General features: G+C 46.1%; 1 protein-coding gene across 2 annotated transcripts in view; it reads left to right on the top strand.

Annotated features, from left to right (window-relative positions):
* SMAD4 (SMAD family member 4) overlaps positions 1 to 20,968 on the top strand; it is a 44,372-nt gene that overhangs the window by 2,032 nt on the left and 21,372 nt on the right. For both annotated transcript variants that reach the window (XM_088464696.1, XM_088464697.1), the window contains exons 2-3: positions 12,481 to 12,800; positions 16,776 to 16,950. In XM_088464696.1, the coding sequence (XP_088320822.1) occupies positions 12,561 to 12,800; positions 16,776 to 16,950 (415 nt within the window). In that variant the 5' untranslated portion in view covers positions 12,481 to 12,560. The remainder of the gene's footprint in view (positions 1 to 12,480; positions 12,801 to 16,775; positions 16,951 to 20,968) is intronic.

The raw sequence follows: 20,968 nt of genomic DNA, 5'->3' as shown, positions 1-20,968 counted from the left end.
AGCCCGTGGTGCTCCCCTCACTGTAGGCAGTATGATCAGCCCGTGGTGCTCCCCTCACTGTAGGCAGTATGATCAGCCCGTGGTGCTCCCCTCACTGTAGGCAGTATGATCAGCCCTGGTTTTCCCCTTACTGTAGGCAGTATGATCAGCCCTGGTTTTCCCCTTACTGTAGGCAGCATGATCAGCCCTGGTTTTCCCCTCACTGTAGGCAGCATAATCAGCCCTGGTTTTCCCCTCACTGTAGGCAGCATAATCAGCCCTGGTTTTCCCCTCACTGTAGGCAGTATAATCAGCCCTGGTTTTCCCCTCACTGTAGGCAGTATGATCAGCACTGGTTTTCCCCTCACTGTAGGCAGTATGATCAGCCTGTGGTGCTTCCTCACTGTAGGCAGTATGATCAGCCTGTGGTGCTCCCCTCACTGTAGGCAGTATGATCAGTCTATCTGAGATTTTTGGTTCAGTATAATATAGCCTGAGAATTGAGGTGGTATATTTTACTGGGATACATGGTAGCCAACTTTGTAAGATTGAAGGTGTGGCTAAATGCTGCACTTACAGTACCTCTGGATCTGCTGATTTTTATTCAAGTGCAAGTCCCTCTTTCCTCATATGACTGAAGAATGCTAGGCATAAACACAGTGGGCGGCAGCACAAATATTGGGGGTTCTCCATCACCTGCAGAGCTGGAACTTGAGCATGGTCTGAGCGGTGGCCATTACTTGGTTGGCAGATGCATTTCCACATTCTGTTGCATATCTTACCTGTTAGGTTTTATGACTCTATCCTAATGCATTAATGCTATTTGAATACCCTGTATTCTTTCCTGTTGGTCCTCTGTCTTTGTTCTATGATGTATTTACCCTGTGTATGGAGCTGCTAAATTTTGCTGTGTCTTTTATATATAAGAAGTACTAGTTATGATCAGCCGTGCCAGAGTACACTCCACCTGACAAACCCATACACTCCTGGCCTGGTCAGTTTAACTCCTTGCATACTGCAACTTTCCTGACTTGGAAATGACCTGAACCCACTAATAACATCTGGCATTAGAAGGAACAAGTCCCTCAATTTTGCATCCACCTGAACTTACATGGGACTAATTACACACACAGGTCCCCTTCTACGTGCATACAATGCACTCAAAGGTGAATACAATAGATTTTGGCAGGGGGCTAAGATTACTGTTAAGATGGGTACACACTGCATTGCAACATGGGTTGTTCAGGTTCACAGTTAAGTGCTATCTCTCTCTCTCTTCCCAATTCTGAATCAGGCCCTAGGTCAGTGTTGGCTAACCTTGACACTCCAGCTGTTATGGAACTACATAACCCAGCATGCACTGCTACAGTTTTGCTATTAGGGCATGCTAAAACTGTGGCAGGGCATGCTGGGATATATAGTTCCACAACAGCTGGAGTGTCAAGGTTAGCCAACACTGCACTAGGTCGACCTATCTGACGTTTGGTAAGTGTATACACAGATATATCCGCCATCTGCTGTGCTGCACGGCTGATCGGATATGTCTGTGAATGATGTCGTTCATAGACCGATCTGCTGTTCACCCCCGGTGATGCACTCTAGATATATTGCCCGTTCAGTGGTACAGGCGATAGATAGATATCTATCTATCTCAGTGTTTACCCAACTTTAGGGAGATATTCCGTTAGCCACTTGGTTTAGTTGGAACCTTACACACTAAATCAGCACAGGAAAACCTTGTTCATATTCGTGCTCACCCCATAGACACGGCAAAAATAACCTCTGCACATTGTGCTTTGGAACTGCATGCATACCTGAATCTCCCCCTTAGTGTTGTAGCAAAAAAGCAAAAAACTGTCATTTTAAATCTGGTCTTTAAATAGAATAGAGCAGATGAAGAGCAATGTCTGCACGTCATCATTTAGACAGGAGCATGCAAATGGAAGCCATAAATCTGTGGCCTTCTCCTTTAAAAGCTAATAAGTCTTCAGCCTTGGGTGCAGTGCCGTAACTGGAACATACTACATGCCTGTGTTTCAGCGATCTACCTGATCCTGTGGCACGTGTGTACTCCTGCTGCCAGTGTGTTGTCTATGGACGATGGACTGTTTGAGAATAACCCACTCTGGCAGGAGTGAGGAGACAGGGCCCTGAATGTGGCAGATGTTGGACACACACCGGATTGGGTTGATTGCTGGGACACGTATAAAGGTGGCCATACACTGTGAAATTATCTGATTGATCAGCCAGTTATTGGCTGAAAGATCATTGCAGTGTATGGCCACGTCCGAGAACTTATCACTCTTCAATGAGAAATCTTCCAGCATTCCTGGCAGATGCGATAATTGATGTTTAGATCTGACCTACTGTGGGGCCTGATTCAGCCAGGATCGCTATTCTGCTAATAAGCACGCAACGCAGTTGCTAATATCAGCGGTGATATGCAAATGATTGCACGCACATTGCGATCGCAGCCTAACATAAGGGCGCCCACTTCCCCTTACATCTGTGTACTTTAGCAACATAGCGAAATAATCTGTAACATTGAACCCACACACATTTGCACAAGCCTAGATCTTAAGGCCCCCATACATCAGGAATTGATTGCAGCAATCGTGCAATTTGCAATCGATTGTGTATAAAAATTGCACGATTGTTGCAATCAATTGCTGATGTATGGGGGCCTTTGCTCAGAAATTGCTAACTTCCACGCACGCTATGAGACCTCACACTGCGTATGGCATCGCGTTGGCTAATTTATGCACGACCCTGCAACGGCGTGCGAACGCACTGACATGCCTGCGTTTTCCCATCCACCCCCCCCCCCCGTCACCACCCACAAATGGTACTTACTATCAATCACTCTGCGAGGGGTCTTCGTAGCCTTTGCGATCGCAGTCCCGATCGCAATAGCTAGTTCTTGCACTGCGTTACATACGCATGCACAGCATGCACCAATCGGCCGATTGTGTGCGTATTCGCAGTTGCATACGGTAGTAAATCAGGCCCATAGTCATTATTGGATAGAGAGATCAATTATAGTGTATTAGGGGTCAATTCAGTTAGCCGTGAAGGGGACGAGTTGCCGGCTCTGGCACCGTATTGTTTCAAAGCCAAAAAATAGTGGCGCTCACATTAATCAGGTGCTGTCTTTTTTTTGTTTTTGTTTTATTCTTATAATGAAGTTTAGAAGGTAAAGCAAATCTCTGGTTAATACAGGCAACTCCAATAACACCAGTGATCATAAATGGCCCCCATTATATTCTGTATGGTAATTCACTCTGCTTTGTAAAAGTATTGGCCCAGTTAATTTTTTCCTTATCCTCCAAGTATGACAGAAATGCTACTATATAGATTTGGGACATCTGATTCCTGCAAGCTAATGCATATAAATATCCTGTTCCCCAGCTCCTCTGATGATATTCTCAGGTGTCTCCATGCCGTGTATTCATTATGGGTATTGGAAGTCTAGTAATAGATGAACACAAATTTGCACGCTGCATATTTAGATGAAAAAAAGTAATGTAATCCTGTGTGTGTGTACTGTATGTATGTATGTATATGTATATATATATATATATATATATATATGTGTGTGTGTGTGTATATCATTTTGCCATTTTAAAATGTACTCTTCAAGGACTAATAAACCCACAAAAAAAAATATATATATAAACCATGTAGGTCAATATGAAGCTGACATTCCAGTACAGCACTGTTAAAGAGTAATGCTGGGTACACACTGGCTGATATATTGGCCAATCAATTGATCGACCAATATATTGGTGCCCCCGTCGGCCAGTGTGTACAGACGATATGTCTGTGAACAACATCGTTCACAGACATATCGCATTGGCTGTGCTGCACAGCCGATGAACAGATATGTCTGCGGGCATATCTGTCCATCGGCAAGTGTATACGGGTGATCAGCCGATCGCCCGTACACGGGCGCCGAGAAGGGGAGGGGGGGGGAGCCGTGAGTGTTTACTAATTACCCGGGTCTGGCACCGCTCTCCATCCCTCTTAGGTCACAGCAGCCCAGCACACGCTGCTGTGTGCTGGGCTGCACTGGGAGACTGTCCGAGGCTGCTAAAGCAGCAGCCAGAGAGTCTCCTATGCCAAAGGGGGAGAGCGATCATGCTGATCGTGCCCCCCATTGGCTGTGCGCCGGGCTGAGGGGCACACAGCGCCCCCCTCCCCAGCGCGCAGCGCCGCAAATGTTTTTTTTTAGGTGTGGCAACGAGTTCCACGATTAGGCCACGCCCCCAGGCTGGCCCGACCCGCTGCAGCATGCAGATGATGGTCGTTCAGTGTGTATGAATGACCATCATCTGCAGATCACTTGATCTGCAGATATATCGCTATAGTGTGTACCCACCTTAAGGCATTACCTTCTCACTCCACTACAGTCCGCATAAACACCTCAAATACTTGTAAAGGCCGGTACACACTAGACGATGTCTAGTGTGCCCAACCTCGTCAGTGACTGGACCCGGCGGGGGAGCCAGCATCGGCAAGTGCATACACACGGCAGTGCCGGCAGGGACCATACTGCGTCCAGCATGGCCCTCGCCATCAACATCGCCAGTTGGACCTGCATGCAGGGCTGACTGAAGATGTCTCTGACCATGCGTGGTAGTGTGCATCGTCAGCAACGTAGTGGGTGCACACTAGACAAGGGGTGGCCAGACTTTTGGACTAAGTGATCTACTTTTAAAGCTAAAAACTTTTTGCGATCTACCGTGTGTGAAAAAGGGGATGTGGCCTCGCAGCAAGGGGCGTGGAGTCTGTCATGCCGATATCACACATAGTATCCCCAATTCAAATGACGCCACACAGCAGCACAATCTTATTCACATTACACCACGTAGTGTCCCTTATTCACTTTATGACACACAGTAGTACCCCATATGCAATGCCCCCTGTATTAGAGTCCCTTATACAATGCCTCCTGTAGTTGTGCCCATTATGCAGTGCCCCCTGTAGTTGTGCCCTTTATGCAGTGCCCCTGTATTAGAGCCCCTTCTGCAATGCCCCCTGTAGCTGTTCCCCCCCAATAATTGTGCCCCTTATGCAGTGCCCTCTGTAGTTGTGCCCATTATGCAGTGCCCCCTGTAGCTGTGCCCCTTATGCAATGTGCTCTGTAATTGTTCCTATTTTGTAGTGCCCCCTGTAGCTGTTCCCCCCCAATAATTGTGCCCCTTATGCAGTGTCCTCTGTAGTTGTACCCATTATGCAGTGCCCCCTGTAGTTGTGCCCTTTATGCAGTGCCCCTGTATTAGAGCCCCTTCTGCAATGCCCCCTGTAGCTGTTCCCCCCCCAATAATTGTGCCCTTTATGCAGTGTCCTCTGTAGTTGTACCCATTATGCAGTGCCCTCTGTAGTTGTACCCATTATGCAGTGCCCTCTGTAGCTGTGCCCCTTATGCAATGTGCTCTGTAGTTGTTCCCATTTTGTACTGGAGCCCCCTCCCAGTGTAGAACAGTCCCCACACCCCTGTGCAGTACTTACCTGACTTCATGCTGGGCTGTACGCTGGGCACCGCTCCCACTGCCAGGGCCGCTGACTGCTGGATCTAATTGGATTCAGCAGGTGCTCAGGCTCCTCACATCGTGGGTGACGTCATGATGTCACCCGCTCACTGCATCACCGTGAACGCTGGCCTCTGAAGTGATCAGGGGCTTCTTTAGTGATCAGAGGCCAGCGTTTCCAGTTGCTGTAGGTAAGTTGGTCATGAGCACTAGGCGATGTGCCTGATATGTCGCTGCCATCCGCCGAACGGTCAACATATCGTCTAGTGCAGGCCTGGCCAACCCGTGGCTCTCCAGCTGTTGTGAAACTACAAGTCCCAGCATGCCGTGCCAGAGTTTTAGCATTCCCTAATAGCAAAACTGTGACAAGGCATGCTGGGACTTGTAGTTTCACAACAGCTGGAGAGCCACAGGTTGGCCAGGCCTGGTCTAGCGTGTACCCTGCATAAGACAGTATCCTGGAGAGATCTGATTCGGGCCAGAGAACAGACGGTAGCCATTTGAGCGGCTGTGACATCACTGGACCAGCCTCCTGTGTGAGACCGCCTGCCTACATAGTGTATATCTGCAATGTCCATCACTCTGTAACGGCTGTGATTGAGAACCTCCATCCTCCGAACATGGTAGGCTTTTGCATGGGATGTAGTCCGTCACAATCCCAACAGCGGAATGCCAGCTAGGCATTTTGATAGGCGTCAAAATACCGGTGCCTATCATAATCCAGATGCCGGAACTCTGTGGACGCCATCCCGCACAATGGGGGGGGGTAGGATTTGGTAGCCTAGAGGGGTTAGGTTTGGGGGGGGAGAGATTAGGGTTAGGCACCCCCAGGGAGAGGTTAGGCTAAGGCACCCCCCCGGGAGGGTTTGGATTGGGGAGCGGTAAGGGGAGGTTAGGGTTGGGCACCCCCGGGGGTAGGTTAGGGTTAGGCACCACTAAGGGATGGTTAGGGGTGGGGGGGGGGAGGTTAGGGTACTTACCTGCCCCTGTCGGGATATTGATCCTGTCGGGCATCCGCTGTCGGGATTACAATCCCATTCCTTTTGCAGAGAGGTGAAAGGGGGCATGATGGGCATGATTGAATTAGGAGCACTGCAAATTGGGAGGGGCGTGTCTTAGCTTAACTCTAAATGTCAGTGCAAAAACTAAGCTGCCCAGTATCTGTTCTCTACATGCAAACGCAGCCAGTATTTCCCTGCATGCAAAAAAATACAAATAAATGTATTGTATAAATGTATTTGCTGCCCTTGCATTGTAACATGGTTTGTTCCAGGAGCAAATTGCTGCTTTTTTTTCATTTGCTCCAATCTGTCTTATAATGCAGTATATTCTATATATAACTCTACCTTATGTTATGTTTTCCCTCCCATATGGTTGAATACTATTTGATCTATGTTTCACTTCCCATTATTGTGGAGTGCAAAACACTGAATGGTATCAGCTGTCAGTCACATGGTGCTTGGTTGATGCGCTGATGTTTTATACCATAGATGTACAGGAAGGTGGGCACCCTGAAGATTTGTAACTGGGTGACGAGTGGGCACTGCGCTTAAATTACTTGCTGTGTGTGAGTGTGTGTGTATATATATATATATATATATATATCCATCAAATATGATTGTTATTTGTTGTTGCTCATATATAGCCACCTTATTACACATTGGTTTATTGTTCAGCATAAATCGATGATACGCCCTATAGCACCCACTTTATAGAGTGACCTGGGAATGCCGTACCAGTTACTGCTGCATATTCATTACAATGTAAGCACGGCTTCTTGTTACTACTAAAATAGGAATCTCTTGACGGGAGCAGGGAGGGATAAAGGATTAAGGTGCATATGGCCATTTTACTACAAAGGTATTTACACAATATATTTTTGTTTCTCTACTATTCGTCTTATTGTTTCTGTGGGGCCGATAGATGTGATGTATTGTGTATATATATATATATATATATATATTTGAGCAGGGCACAGCACCATAATGAAACAGCCTAGCGGGAACACTACAGTGTAATCGCCGTATGGCTTTTTAGGTATTTTCGCACACGCGCAGCAGCAAAAAAAACCCATTTAACTGAACATCGGCTTTGCGTGCAGCTCACTCAGTCTTTACCAATGTGGTCCAACTGTCACCCAGACCTCCGTATGATAATAAATCCGATGGTTGACCCAGTGTAATATTCATATTGTCAATAATATTTATTTGACCAATTGTTTAAGGCTATTTATTTCTGTAATATAAAAGACCCGATAAAGCCATTAAGTAACATTATTATTGTGTTACATTATAAGAAGATGCCAGATAATATTTCCAGGATATTTTGACAGCTGTGACTCACGAATGTCTGCGATTTGGCTTACGTCTCTTACAGCCATTTCATACTCCCTTAGGATCATGCACGTCTGCAAAGCCATTAAGATATCAAGTTCTCTGCTGTGCATTACCGCAAACCTGCTATGGATCCGTTCTCTCCTTCCAGGGCGCTAATGTACCTCCCGTCACCCTCCGCATTACGCCTACAGATCGCTCGTGAGATCTTTTCAGATCTGATGACCTGGAACAGCACAGGAAGCCCGAAGGGTTAAAATCCACACTGCGCCTTTATCTGACAGACCCGGTTGGCGAGTGAAACCCATTTCCTGTGCTGATATTTTTGGCTCAGACACAGCAGAAATTTCCATGTGTGCTCTGTTTGTTTATGGTTGGGATAATGAAATGTTGGAGGGGATGAGACTCTCACATCCGCCTAACGATCTGCATTGTCCTCTCCTGTATCCGATTGCTGCAGATGTTCTGTAAATAGCTGAATTCTAGCATTTTGTCTTTTTCTGATATCAGAGATGCATTGTGAAGCTGTGATGTGTGCTCGGCAGATTGTGTATAGATGGAATGCAATCAGCAAGTCGACAGTGGGAGTGTCAACATTCACCATTTTTACATTCGTGATGTTGACATGGTTAATATGCCGACATTTACATTACACTTATAGTGTAGGGTTTATGTCATTGGGGACAGAGATGAATAAAGACTGTGTCGACATTCTGATCTTTAGTGTTTCTACTGGGAATCGGTATGTAATGCCGGCAGCTAAACCGACAGCGGCAGGCTGGCGGGTTCAAATCCCGACAGGTACAGGTAAGTATCCTAACCCTCCCTTAGGGGTGCCTAACCCTAACCTCCCCCCTTAGTGCCTAACCTCCCCCCAGGGGTGCCTAAACCTAGCCTCTCCCCATCCCCGGGCTAAGTGTAATACTTACCCGTCAGAGGACAATTGGGATGGCGGGGGTCGGTCTTCCGGCAGCGGGATTAAGATAGACGTCGACATTTCGACGCCTAACTTAAGTCCCCTGTCAGGCAAGTCGTGTCGGGATTTAAACCGGCGGCATCGCGTCCGCCAGTCTATTGACTATATTATATATTTCGAGGGTGAGCAGGGCGGCTGTCACTGAAGGGCACTGTTCTACCCAGGGAGCGTGCCCATGAGATGTGCCCCCTTTTCAACACTGTAGGGGTTGCCGCCAATCTCTCCCCGCAGTGTGAATAGCTTACCTTGTTCATGTACACGGCATCTATTCACTTGCTGGTGATTGTTTCACCAGAACTTTTCTTCCCCCGCAGGTGGGCAGGGCTGATTCAGCGGGACACCGCCATAAGGGCAGGGTGCACTTCAGCGACTTCACATCAGGTAGGACGCAGCGCCCCGCTGAAACAGCCTAACGGTAACACTAGGTCTTGTTGACATTACAACAGTGTTGAGATGCTGAATGTTGACACAATGAATGGAGACCTAATATACCAAACCCATGTAGATTACCGATTCCGCCAGATGTGCGGCACATTGTTGGGTAATATGTCTTGCTTAGGCCTAATGAGTGTTTTATGACATCGTGTCGCTGGGCCTCTGTTGGGACCGTGCAATCTGACGCGGTATAATGGGAATGCAGAGTGTTTATACCCTTTATTTAGGAGGATTATACACTTGACACAGAGGACATTTTTAATTTTTTTTGTTATGTACAAAATAATTAATTTCCTCAATGTTTTTTTTTTAAATATCTTTTTGTTTGAAAATGTTAAATATGAAGGAAGGGCTATGTAAAGAAAGAGAGGGACGGGATAAAGGGAGGGGGGGACATAGTACAAGCAGGTAAGTAATAATGGAGTACAATAAAGTTGCTAAAATGCACCATTTAGCGGAACTAAAACCAATTGTTAGATACAGAAGTCACATATTGGGAGAATGTAAGTCCCACACGCGTACAGCTAATCAAGGAGAGGAGTTTGCAGTTATAGACCCAGGGTAAAGGGCAGGAGAAGCATCATGGTAGATTAACCACGACGAACATATGGGCAAAAATCCAGACGACTTATTGTCGACAATAACGGTAATATTGGTAAACCGCCGCCATAATGGAGGAGAGGGGGGGTGGGGATGTGGATTTCCACTTTAGAGTAATACAACTCTCAGCTGCATTTACTATAGGCCAAGTCAGCTTTTGGGTGTGTTTGGATATCCCTGGGACGTCCCGAGGCAATAGAGAGTGTAGAGGCGGAAAGCATATACCAGTAATCTGTGATATGTGACGCTAGTCCACATGGGCGGAAATTTAGGGCAAGTCCAGAATATATGCGGAAAGGAACCAATCTGTCCCCTTCCCGGCCAACACATTTCTGAAGAGGAGGGGAAAATTCTATGCAAATTTACTCACTGTTTTATTTCTCTAAAATAATCCGAAAACTTTAAGCTGCAAACAGGCATTCAATCCCTGCACAATATACATTCATAGGTTTGCAAATCACACACCTGTCCACTTCTAAGATTGGGGCACCTACTGATTTACCAAGATTTAAGGGGACATTTACCAAACATTCCAAACAGGACTAGTGAAGGTGTTGCCCATAGCAACCAATCAGATCCCTCCAATCATTTTATAGAATGTACTCGCTAAACTATAGAATCTGATTGGTCACTATGGGGAACAACTCCACTGGTCCTATGTAGAAGGTTTATAAATCTCCCTTCAGTTAGGTATTGATTTCCTTCTGCTGTTGACAATCATTTTATTTCCTTGTGTAGGTCAGGCCGTACCTCAGGGCACTTGCAGGTGTGGTCCAGTAGCACTACCTATGAGATGAAAGAGCATCTCATTGGCCGGAGCGGAGGAGCGTTAACTCCCCACTCCGGCGCTACCCGCTAGAGACCACAGCGTGTGTCTCAGTCCCGGCCGGCTCCACTGAGTGTGCGCGGGATCTCGCAAGTATCGCGAGATCCAGCGTGCAGCCCTGGAGCCGGCAGCCACCGCAGCAGGGACAGCGCTGTTCCTGCTGTGGGGATAGGGCATCGCCAGGCTGTAGCTGTCGATAGCGACAGCTACAGCAGGCGGAAAGGTCAGGTGAACTGACCATTCATACATGCCCTGCTGTTTGGCGCTGCTATCTTGTAGATAGCGCCGGTAATGACAGGGACGCATAGCGCCCCTGTCATTTACCGCCAAACCCCCCGACCATACATCGGGGAGAAGCGGTATCAGCGCACATAACGTGCCCTGATACCGCTTCTGAGCTTCATACATCTCCCCCATGATATCACACCTGCCAGGGAAACACCAGACGATGTCGCTCATGCAGCGAATCTAGTGTGTATGCACCATAAGGGTGACCTATAAGCACAGTGTACTTCATTTAATGTTTGCTGTATTTCTCAATAAGAAACCTTTGGCACAGGGGTGCCGTGGAAAAAATGCTGATACTCTAGGGTGCCGTGGTTTAAAAAAAATGCTTGGGAACCACTGGTGTAGGCACTGGCCAGACCATGGAGGAGGGACACTAATATGTACAATGAAGCATCCTAGTTTACAAACAGGAGATACCTTTATTAGGCTGTGTACTCCTGGACAGTTGAACAACCTTATAGTAGTGTTCATTCTAGCACCCTGCACCTGTCACAGCCCGTGCAGTACCTCTTTCCTGACTGGGGTGTCACTCTCTGCTCTACTCGCTAAGCTGATGCAACAAACTGCTGAGATACAGACCAGAGGGCCTGATTCAGAGCCGCTCGTAAGCGGCCACTCGTTCACTCCGAGCGATGTTCGCACATCTGCGCATGCGTATGGGTCGTAATGTGCATGCGCCAACCAGTCAGTGCGGTCGGAAATCGTGTGTTCGCAAAATAGCGAGTGCATGCTAATTTGAGTGACAGGATGAGGCGTTTGTGGGTGGTAACAGGGGAAGGTGCTTGAAAACGGAGTGGAGTTTAAAGGGTGTGCATAATTAACAAAGCAGCGTCATCGGCCACGTCACTTGGTTGTCTCTTAGCCTGAACTGTTCGCATGATTGCGGTAGGAAAATCCTACCACAAGCACTGCGAGCAGTTCAGACGCCTTTCAATGTACTCGATCAATCTAATAAATAGCGGAGATGACGTATGATGCGAACGGCCAGGGGGCGTTTTTACAAAATAGCGAGCTCGCTCGCTCAGACATAGAGGCATCAACAGACCGCAAAGAGCGAGCAGTCAATTTAAATAGCCGGCCCGTTTTTCTGAACGAGCGAGCGCAAATAGCGTCCGGCTCTGAATCAGGCCCAGAGTGTGCTAGAATCACCAGAGCAGAGAGCGACACTCCAGGCAGGAAAGTGGAACTGCACGGGTTGTGACAGGTGTAGGGTGCTAGAACGAACACTAGCAGTATGAATCGCCATAGAGATAGTCATCAATAGATCACGTTGAAGTTTGCATTGTGCATACTTGCAACACTTACCTAAAATGCTGAATAGACCAACAACTCATCAAGTGGATGTAATTATTAAATCTCATTTCTATTCCCACTCTGTCCACTAGGCATATCATTACAATAATATTTCCATCTTGCGTAGGTAGTTCTTGATAAGGCCGGCATCAATGTGTGCTTGAGTCCGCTGTAGCCCTGCCCTCTGAGTGCTGATATCTGTGTATTTATCCTAATTAGGATCGGAGGCGATCTGCTCTCTACTGCCCGTAACCATCGAATCGTTGAACTAAGCAGAAAAACTGGATCCTCTCGACAACATGTCCATAACCAACACGCCCACAAGCAATGACGCCTGCCTGAGCATCGTCCACAGCTTGATGTGCCACCGCCAAGGGGGCGAGAGCGAGACTTTTGCCAAGCGGGCCATCGAAAGTTTAGTCAAAAAGCTGAAGGAGAAGAAAGACGAGTTGGACTCATTGATCACTGCAATAACTACGAACGGAGCACACCCAAGTAAATGTGTCACTATCCAGAGAACTTTAGATGGCCGGCTTCAGGCAAGTACATTTCCTTCTATGCACTGAGGTCATTGTAACAGAGGTGGCCCCATCAGTGATGTGCACCACCAAACTGGAGACAATGGGGTCTAAGTACTATGCTGTTGACGGAGATAAAGTTCCAACCAATCAGCTCCTAACTGTCACTGTACAGGCTGTTTGAAAAATTAGTTAGGAGCTGATTGGCTGGTACTTTATCTCCATGCACTTTATCTCTCGCTCTCTCCAAAGCTTAGTACATAGGGTGTATATAGTCTGTTAGTAAAGATAAATGCATCTTAAGCCCTGAGGAGTTTCACTGATACACTCATATAGTGTCCTATGTACATGCTGCATACATACGTACATACTATTTCAGTAAGAAACAGATTTTGTTGCATTATATCCCATAGACCACATCAGAGTGGTATGATTTATTAGCAGTGCTATCCTGGGTGAATGCAGGATGCTTGCACCATGCAGCCAGGCCAAGTGCTGACCCCTAGTCCCATGTGAAAACAAAATATTTTATTTTATTTTTTTAGTATTTTGATTAGTACCTTCCTGTTCCAAGAAGTCCAAATACTTAATAATTGACTAAACTGATGTCTTGCCTGAAAAATACTGTGCTGGCAGTTTCTGTGGGCTTTACAGCACTTTGGGGAGACGGCGAGTATTAATTTGAACTTGGTACTTTTAGTCCTGCCAGGCCAGCCTCTGAGACTTCTCATTGGGCAGCCAAGTTGGTCTCAAGATGGAAATACCCACTGTAAACAAAAAGTATAGTGGTCGCTCATATCAGCTTAATGACATTACGCAGGTGCTTGTAAAGGGCGGGGTTTACACTGAACCACAGAAAAAAAAAAAAAAAAGATTCCCTCCAGCTCACTGCAGCAATATCAACAAAAAATACTTAAATTCTACATGATAATAGAGATTCAGAGGTATTAGTTACATACATTTGCAAATATATGAATAAGCGCCAGGCCATCGTCAAGGCTCCTCTATACTGGCGTCCCTAACATTAAGGGGTCCACGTCCGAGAAGCAAGGCACCCCAAAAAACTCCAGCCAAGGACCATCCCTAAGGCATCACACAAAAAGGGGAAAAAAGGTGATAGTGAAGTGTAAAGTATAGATGTGTAAAGATAAATCAATAAGTGTTAATGAAATAAGAAAGAATTAAAATGACATAAATAATAAATAAACAATTAGAAAAGTGATAAAAAAAATATCTATGTGAATTAAGTGGTGATGCCCTGAAAAGGTCCAGCCAGACAACTCCGGGGGCCCCACGTCCAAACACTCACCCCAAAATAATTATTGCTACATAATAGTAGCACCCACTCTGGGTCATATACGATGGCCTGGCGCTTATTCATATATTTGCAGATGTATGGAACTAATACCTCTGAATCTCTATTATCATGTAGGATTTAAGTATTTTTTGTTGATATTGCTGCAGTGAGCTGGAGGGAATCCTTTTTTTTTTTTTTTCCTGTGGAAATACCCACTCACTGCTGTTTTGCTCAGTGGGGGAATTGGATGATGGTTTCAAAGATTTTTTTTTTAGTTTTGTAACCTGCAGAAATCATTTTAAGGGCCTCTGTTTTCAAGAAGGGGTATATTGTTCATAAAGAATAATAAAGTTAAAATTAATATATATATATATATTATTTATTTGGAAAATGCAAGTGTTCTCTATTCTTACAGTGACGATGTAGGTTACCTCAGCTATACAGGCTCTCTAGGGACCATGCATCACACACATTTAAACAAAACCCTGATCACTTGGTCCTCTCATTTTATTGCCTTATGACTTCATACTTTGTGTTTCCTCTTTACCTCTTATTTTCGTAATACGGTTATCCACATACATCTTACTTCCTTGCATGTTACAGAACCCGTCTAGTCGCGCCATGCCGTTGTGTGACTCTGTAGCGCGAGCGTATTTTCATGTGACTTTTTCCTTTCAAATGCACCTTATTCAAATAGGACGCACGGGCAGCTTCTGCTGATTAAAATGATGAGGCGCACGCCTATGTTCTGTGTGCGACTGCGGGTGTATCTGCATGCGAAACGCTACGTTACAGTGTCGCAGACCTTTTATAATCTGGTTAAAAGGATTAATAAACACTTTACAAGGGCACTTAACACTTGGTAGCTGACGCCCTGCTGCTTTTTTGGGTGTTATGATCGCTGCAGCAATGTTTATATACCATGTTCTTATCCTGTATTGTCTTGTACTGTAAGTCGCTGTTTTACGAGTTTGCTCATTTGTTAATGTACTTTGTGAGGCGCTGCGGAACCCTTGTGGCGCCATATAAATAAAGGATAACATTAATAATAATACATTCTCAGTTGCTTTAAAGGAATAACCCTTTCATTGAATCACATTGAAGAGGGTTTTCCTCTAGGTTATTCCTCCTAATGTCCCCTTGAATTGATTTTACTCCCTATCTACTTAAGTTGAAGACACTCCCGGAACTTCCACTGTCAAGGCCCATACACACGATGTACTAAATGATGCGATATATCGTGAGCAATTATCCCCGGCAGTTCCCTGGCACTCCAGGACACGATGTGCAGCAAAAGCTACACGATGTGACACAGGATCTATCATACACAATCTAATGATTTGCATATCATCAGATCATGCACGATAGTAGACAGATGCACGCACTGATCAGTGCGGTCCGCGCTACAAGCATCTTTGTAATAAAAAGTCAATATGACACAGATGCAGGGAAGGATCAGCGAGATCCGTCCGCCCGAATGACGCCTCAGCGACGGGATTTCACTATAGAAATCCCGGTGCTGAGCACTCATTGGCTGAGAGAGGCGAGCCTTCCGCCTCTCAGCCAATGAGCAGTTCCCACCATTGACTTCATTGGTGAGAACCGCTAAAGTAACCTTTAAGTTACCTTGTTCTCCCCACAATATTTTGCCAGCCTGGTGAGGTTAGTGTAACACGTTCCAATAATGGAAAATGCTGAAATCTTTATAATGATTTGAACTCGATATTCATTTTAAATTCATTATTTGTTAAGGACTCTCTGAGATATTGCTCACTTGCATTGGATAAATGTGTCCATCAATGCACGCTAGACAGATTGCTGCATGCTGCGACACCATGCATGTCTGCACCCTCCTTCTATTCACTCTGCAATGATCCTGCCGTACAAACCGCGCCCTGCCTCATAAAGACATGGGAGGGATCTCTGTTACTGTGTCTGTCACAGTAGTGCCTGTCAGACTCTTGGAGCAGGCTGGTGCTGTGAAATTGATCCTGGGGAGGACACTGTCTTATTATAATATAAGCTCATCTTTTGTAGCTTATGGTGTTTTCACATATCTGCAGTTTGTGTACTGTTTCTAGCGATGGCCGTCTGGGAACAGCGGTGGGTGTCTCGCGGATGAGTTGTGAGGCCAGTCAGGACTTGCGGAGATCTCCGCAGGAGGGGGGAGAGTTTTCTGTCCTCCAAACTCCAGTAGCCGAGATGTTAATATATCTCAGTGTTATAACTTGCAGCAGCTATAGAAGCATGACGTGGCCTAAACATCTCCCCCACTGTGCCACATGTGGCCAACTAGGACCTAGTCAGTGCTTGGGGCTTTATGTTTGGATTCTATGGGGCATTAGCTGCTAAATTCTCAGCCTCTAATATCCCAATCAGCCAGAGAAGGCTTCCTGATCCTGAATATAACGGGTATTCAACATGAGGCCCTCCGGCTGCTGTGGAACTACACATCCCAGCATGTCCTGCCACAGTTTTTTTAGCATGCCTTAATAGCAGCACTGTAGCAGGGCATACAGGGATGTATAGTACCACAGCAGCTGGAGAGCCGCACGTTGAATACCCCTGGTGTATAACATGGAACTACTATGGCATTTAATCCTGTCACTCCGTTTCCAGCACGCTGTGTTATTTCTCTCTCCATGTTTTCTGTCATGAGTTTGTTATGGATGTTACAAGCAATGCATATCGTCTCCCAGGTGGCTGGCAGAAAGGGCTTCCCTCATGTCATCTACGCACGTCTCTGGAGGTGGCCGGATCTCCATAAGAATGAGCTGAAACATGTAAAATACTGTCAGTATGCCTTTGATCTGAAGTGCGACAGTGTCTGCGTGAATCCTTATCACTACGAACGGGTTGTGTCCCCTGGAATAGGTAAGAGCCGTGCAATGGGGTTTTATCTTTGCATTGTTTTCTTTGTGTATTTAGACGTCTCATGCACAGTTGACATTTACTGTTCCACCATGGTGCACAATGAAACGCTTTCTACTTCTAGTCATTTCTAGTCTAGTCGAAAAACATGTTTGATAGATGTGTGACCGCTCACCAAACAGGAGGTGCATTGCTGGAGAGCTGACGTCACATCTGGAAGCCTGTAGAGCAGTCCTGGCCAACCTGTGGCTCTCCAGGTGGTGTGAAACTACAAGCCCCCATCATGCTTTGCCAGGTAGATGGTAGTTTGTGCAGTATGCTGGGACTTGTAGTTTCTCATCCCAGCCTTACTGTAGGGTTCTGATGCTATTTGAGTCCAAAGCACTCTGGCAAAAAAACTATAGTGGAAGCACAACCAGGGGATTATGTCTCCTTCAGTCATCTGTAGCAGTCGTTACAATGGGTAAATCCCTTCTATGTTAGGCAGGGACAGGTAGATAATCCTCCGGAATGGTATAGAAGATAGTTCCTCCTTCTCCCCCCGTGTCTCCTGCCTGTCTCTGAGTATAGGTCGGTCAGGAGCTGTTTGTTATTTCCTTATCTTCTCTTGAGTCTGATGCTGCACACCAAGGATGGGGAACACCAGTTTCCTACCTCTGGGAACAGATCTGGTTGTAACTTTGGGAATCGTGGTATGTACATGGCAGATGAGGTGTCTTGAAGTGAGATGGAGCCTGAGCGCAACTATAAACCATTGAAGACACCAGCTCAAGGCGAGCGCCTAAGTCAGGGGTGTATTTCTATAATTCAGCTTTATGACTGAAGGTCAGCTTAGTGACACAGGAACCGTGTCTGTGCAGCGTGTGGTAATCTTGCTGTATTTGAAGATATCTTATGTAGTATATACAGTCTCAGCCTCCTGAACAGTGTATAGAACTTACAGCTTAGATCTCTCCTTACTAAGGGCCTGATTAAGAGACGGACGCTCTGAAAGAGCACTCTCTATGAATTAGGGCGGTTTTTTTTGATGGTCGCGATGGTCAAGACCATCGCGACCATCGGGCTTGCGACGAGACCATTGTGGTAGGGTCTCGTGGCCGCAAGCCCCAGAGAGCTTCTGGCTCTAATAGAGCCGGAAGCTCTCCCACTGACATCACTGGTGATGTCAGTGGGGCCGCCCACAAACGGCAGGCGTTCGCTTGGGAACGCCTCCGTTTGTGAAGCCACCCCCCCGCCACGCCTTCCAAACGGGGCGAGCTGTCAATATATATTCTTCCCTAGGGCTGACGAGGATCTGCTTCTTCCTATCCTGGATTATCTGGTCGCCAGGTAGCAAAATCTGGTCGCCATGGTGACCTGGCCCCTGGGATTTGTCGAGCCCTGGCTATCACAGCCGAACTGGTGGCTGCTGTCTAGTAAAAAATACCCTCCTGGGGGTAAATTTACTACAGTGAGAGTTTTTAGTAGTGGAAATGTTGCCCATAGCAACCATTCAGATTCTACTTAACATTTAACTAGCACCTTCTAGAAGATAATAGCTAGAATATGGTTGCTATGGGCAACATCTCCACTTCTGAAAACTCTCACTTTAGTGATTTTACCCCTGATCTCTGCATCAGGAAGTATTTCAGATACTGATAGAGAGATTTGGACTTCCTCAGAGGGAAATTATGGCAACAGAATGCTAAAGTACCCGGATTCTTCTCTTGACATAAAGTTCTATGGACTGAATGAGTGAACGCATTGTCAGTCTCATGGATGTATCGGTATGCAGTCGGGAAGTCGGCGGACGTAATCCCGACGGCCGGCTTCCCGACTGTTTAATCCTGGCGAGGGTTAAATGACAGGCGTCTACATCTAGACGCCTGTCATTTTACCGATGCCGGGAGACCGGCGCCCGGCATCCCGATCGAAGTGATATCGGGCGCAGCTGCGGACAGACGCGAGGGGGGGGGGGTGTAACACGTATTTCATGGCCCTAAAACTTGCGCTCAATGTGCTCATTGTGTAACACATATTTTGTGGCCCTATAACTTGCGCTCAATGTGCTCATTTGTGTAACACGTATTTCGTGGCCCTATAACTTGTACTCAATGTGCTCATTGTGTAACACGTATTTCGTGGCCCTATAACTTGCGCTCAATGTGCTCATTGTGTAACACGTATTTCGTGGCCCTATAACTTGTGCTCATTGTGTAAGACGTATTTCGTGGCCCTATAACTTGCACTCAATGTGCTCATTGTGTAACACGTATTTCGTGGCCCTATAACTTTTACTCAATGTGCTCATTGTGTAACACGTATTTCGTGGCCCTATAACTTGTACTCAATGTGCTCATTATGTAACACGTATTTCGTGGCCCTATAACTTGTACTCAATGTGCTCATTGTGTAATACATATTTCGTGGCCCTATAACTTGTACTCAATGTGCTCATTGTGTAAGACGTATTTCATGGCCCTATAACTTGCGCTCAATGTGCTCATTGTGTAACACGTATTTCGTGGCCCTATAACTTGTACTCAATGTGCTCATTGTGTAACACGTATTTCGTGGCCCTATAACTTGTACTCAATGTGCTCATTGTGTAACACATATTTTGTGGCCCTATAACTTGTACTCAATGTGCTCATTGTGTAACACGTATTTCGTGGCCCTATAACTTGTACTCAATGTGCTCATTGTGTAACACGTATATCGTGGCCCTATAACTTGTACTCAATGTGCTCATTGTGTAACACCTATTTCGTGGCCCTATAACTTGCACTCAATGTGCTCATTGTGTTACACATATTTCGTGGCCCTATAACTTGTACTCAATGTGCTCATTGTGTAACACATATTTCGTGGCCCTATAACTTGTACTCAATGTGCTCATTGTGTAACACCTATTTCGTGGCCCTATAACTTGCACTCAATGTGCTCATTGTGTAACACCTATTTCGTGGCCCTATAACTTGCGCTCAATGTGCTCATTGTGTAACACGTATTTCGTGGCCCTATAACTTGTACTCAATGTGCTCATGATGTTTCATGAGTCTCATCCACAATTTTAAATTCTAACAATGGTTTCATTAAAGAAACTAATTTACCCTGTAGAACAAATGCCCGTCACTATTCTACTGGTATAGTCCTGGTGTACTTAATGCGGTCTTCCAGCCTTCCTTTTAAACGCTGCACTCGCCTATGCGTGGAGATGTAGTCAGGATGCCGACGGTGACAATACAGACAGCAGCTGCCCGACAGATTACGGAGGTAAGTATTAGGGCAAGGGGGATGCATAGAGTTAGACAGTAGGGGGAGGGTTAATGTTAGGCACTAGCGGGAGGGTCAGAGTTAGGCTGCGGGACGGTTAGGGTTAGGCTGCGGGACAAAGGGAGGGGGGGTTAGGCTGATGGAGGGGTGGGTTAGGGTTATGATACTTACCTAAGGGGTCTATTTACTAAGCAGTGTTAGGAGACAGAGTGAAAAGTGATAAGAAAGTGATAAGGTGGCAGCCAATCAACTCCCAACTCACAGGCTGTGTTTGAGAAAATGACAGTTGGGAGCTGATTGGCTGGCACCTTGTCACTTTCTTATCACTTTTCACTCTGTCTCCTAACACTACTTAGTAAATAGACCCCTAAATCTGTTAGGATTTTGGTTGTCGGGATGCCACTGTCGACATCCTGACTGTCGGAACCCCGTACCTAACGCCATGTGTGATCACATTACGAACCAAGCGCCAGCATCGTGGCCTATCGTGAGGATGGCCACTGTACAATGTATTATCTAAGACTGTAACAGACTAGCGATCGTGGTTTAGCACGTATAGATTGGACATAAGCCTCTTGTGTTCAGGAGCGTTAGTGATGGAGACGCCTCACTCATAGACATACATATTTAGTGGAGGTGCCCCAGTAACTGTATTATATAGCGTTGTGCCCATAGATACTTAGTATTCACAGACGAGCGCTTCCAGTGATGTCATCATGTGACTGTAACATCGCAGCAAACCCAGTACGTAACTGTTCTCTGTACT

The sequence above is a fragment of the Taudactylus pleione genome, unplaced genomic scaffold, assembly GCF_031769625.1.
Source record: "Taudactylus pleione unplaced genomic scaffold, aTauple2 ptg001750l, whole genome shotgun sequence".
Classification (NCBI taxonomy): Eukaryota; Metazoa; Chordata; class Amphibia; order Anura; family Myobatrachidae; genus Taudactylus; species Taudactylus pleione.
The sequence above is the reverse complement of the archived record's forward strand: the minus strand, read 5'-3'. Positions and strand labels throughout refer to the sequence as shown.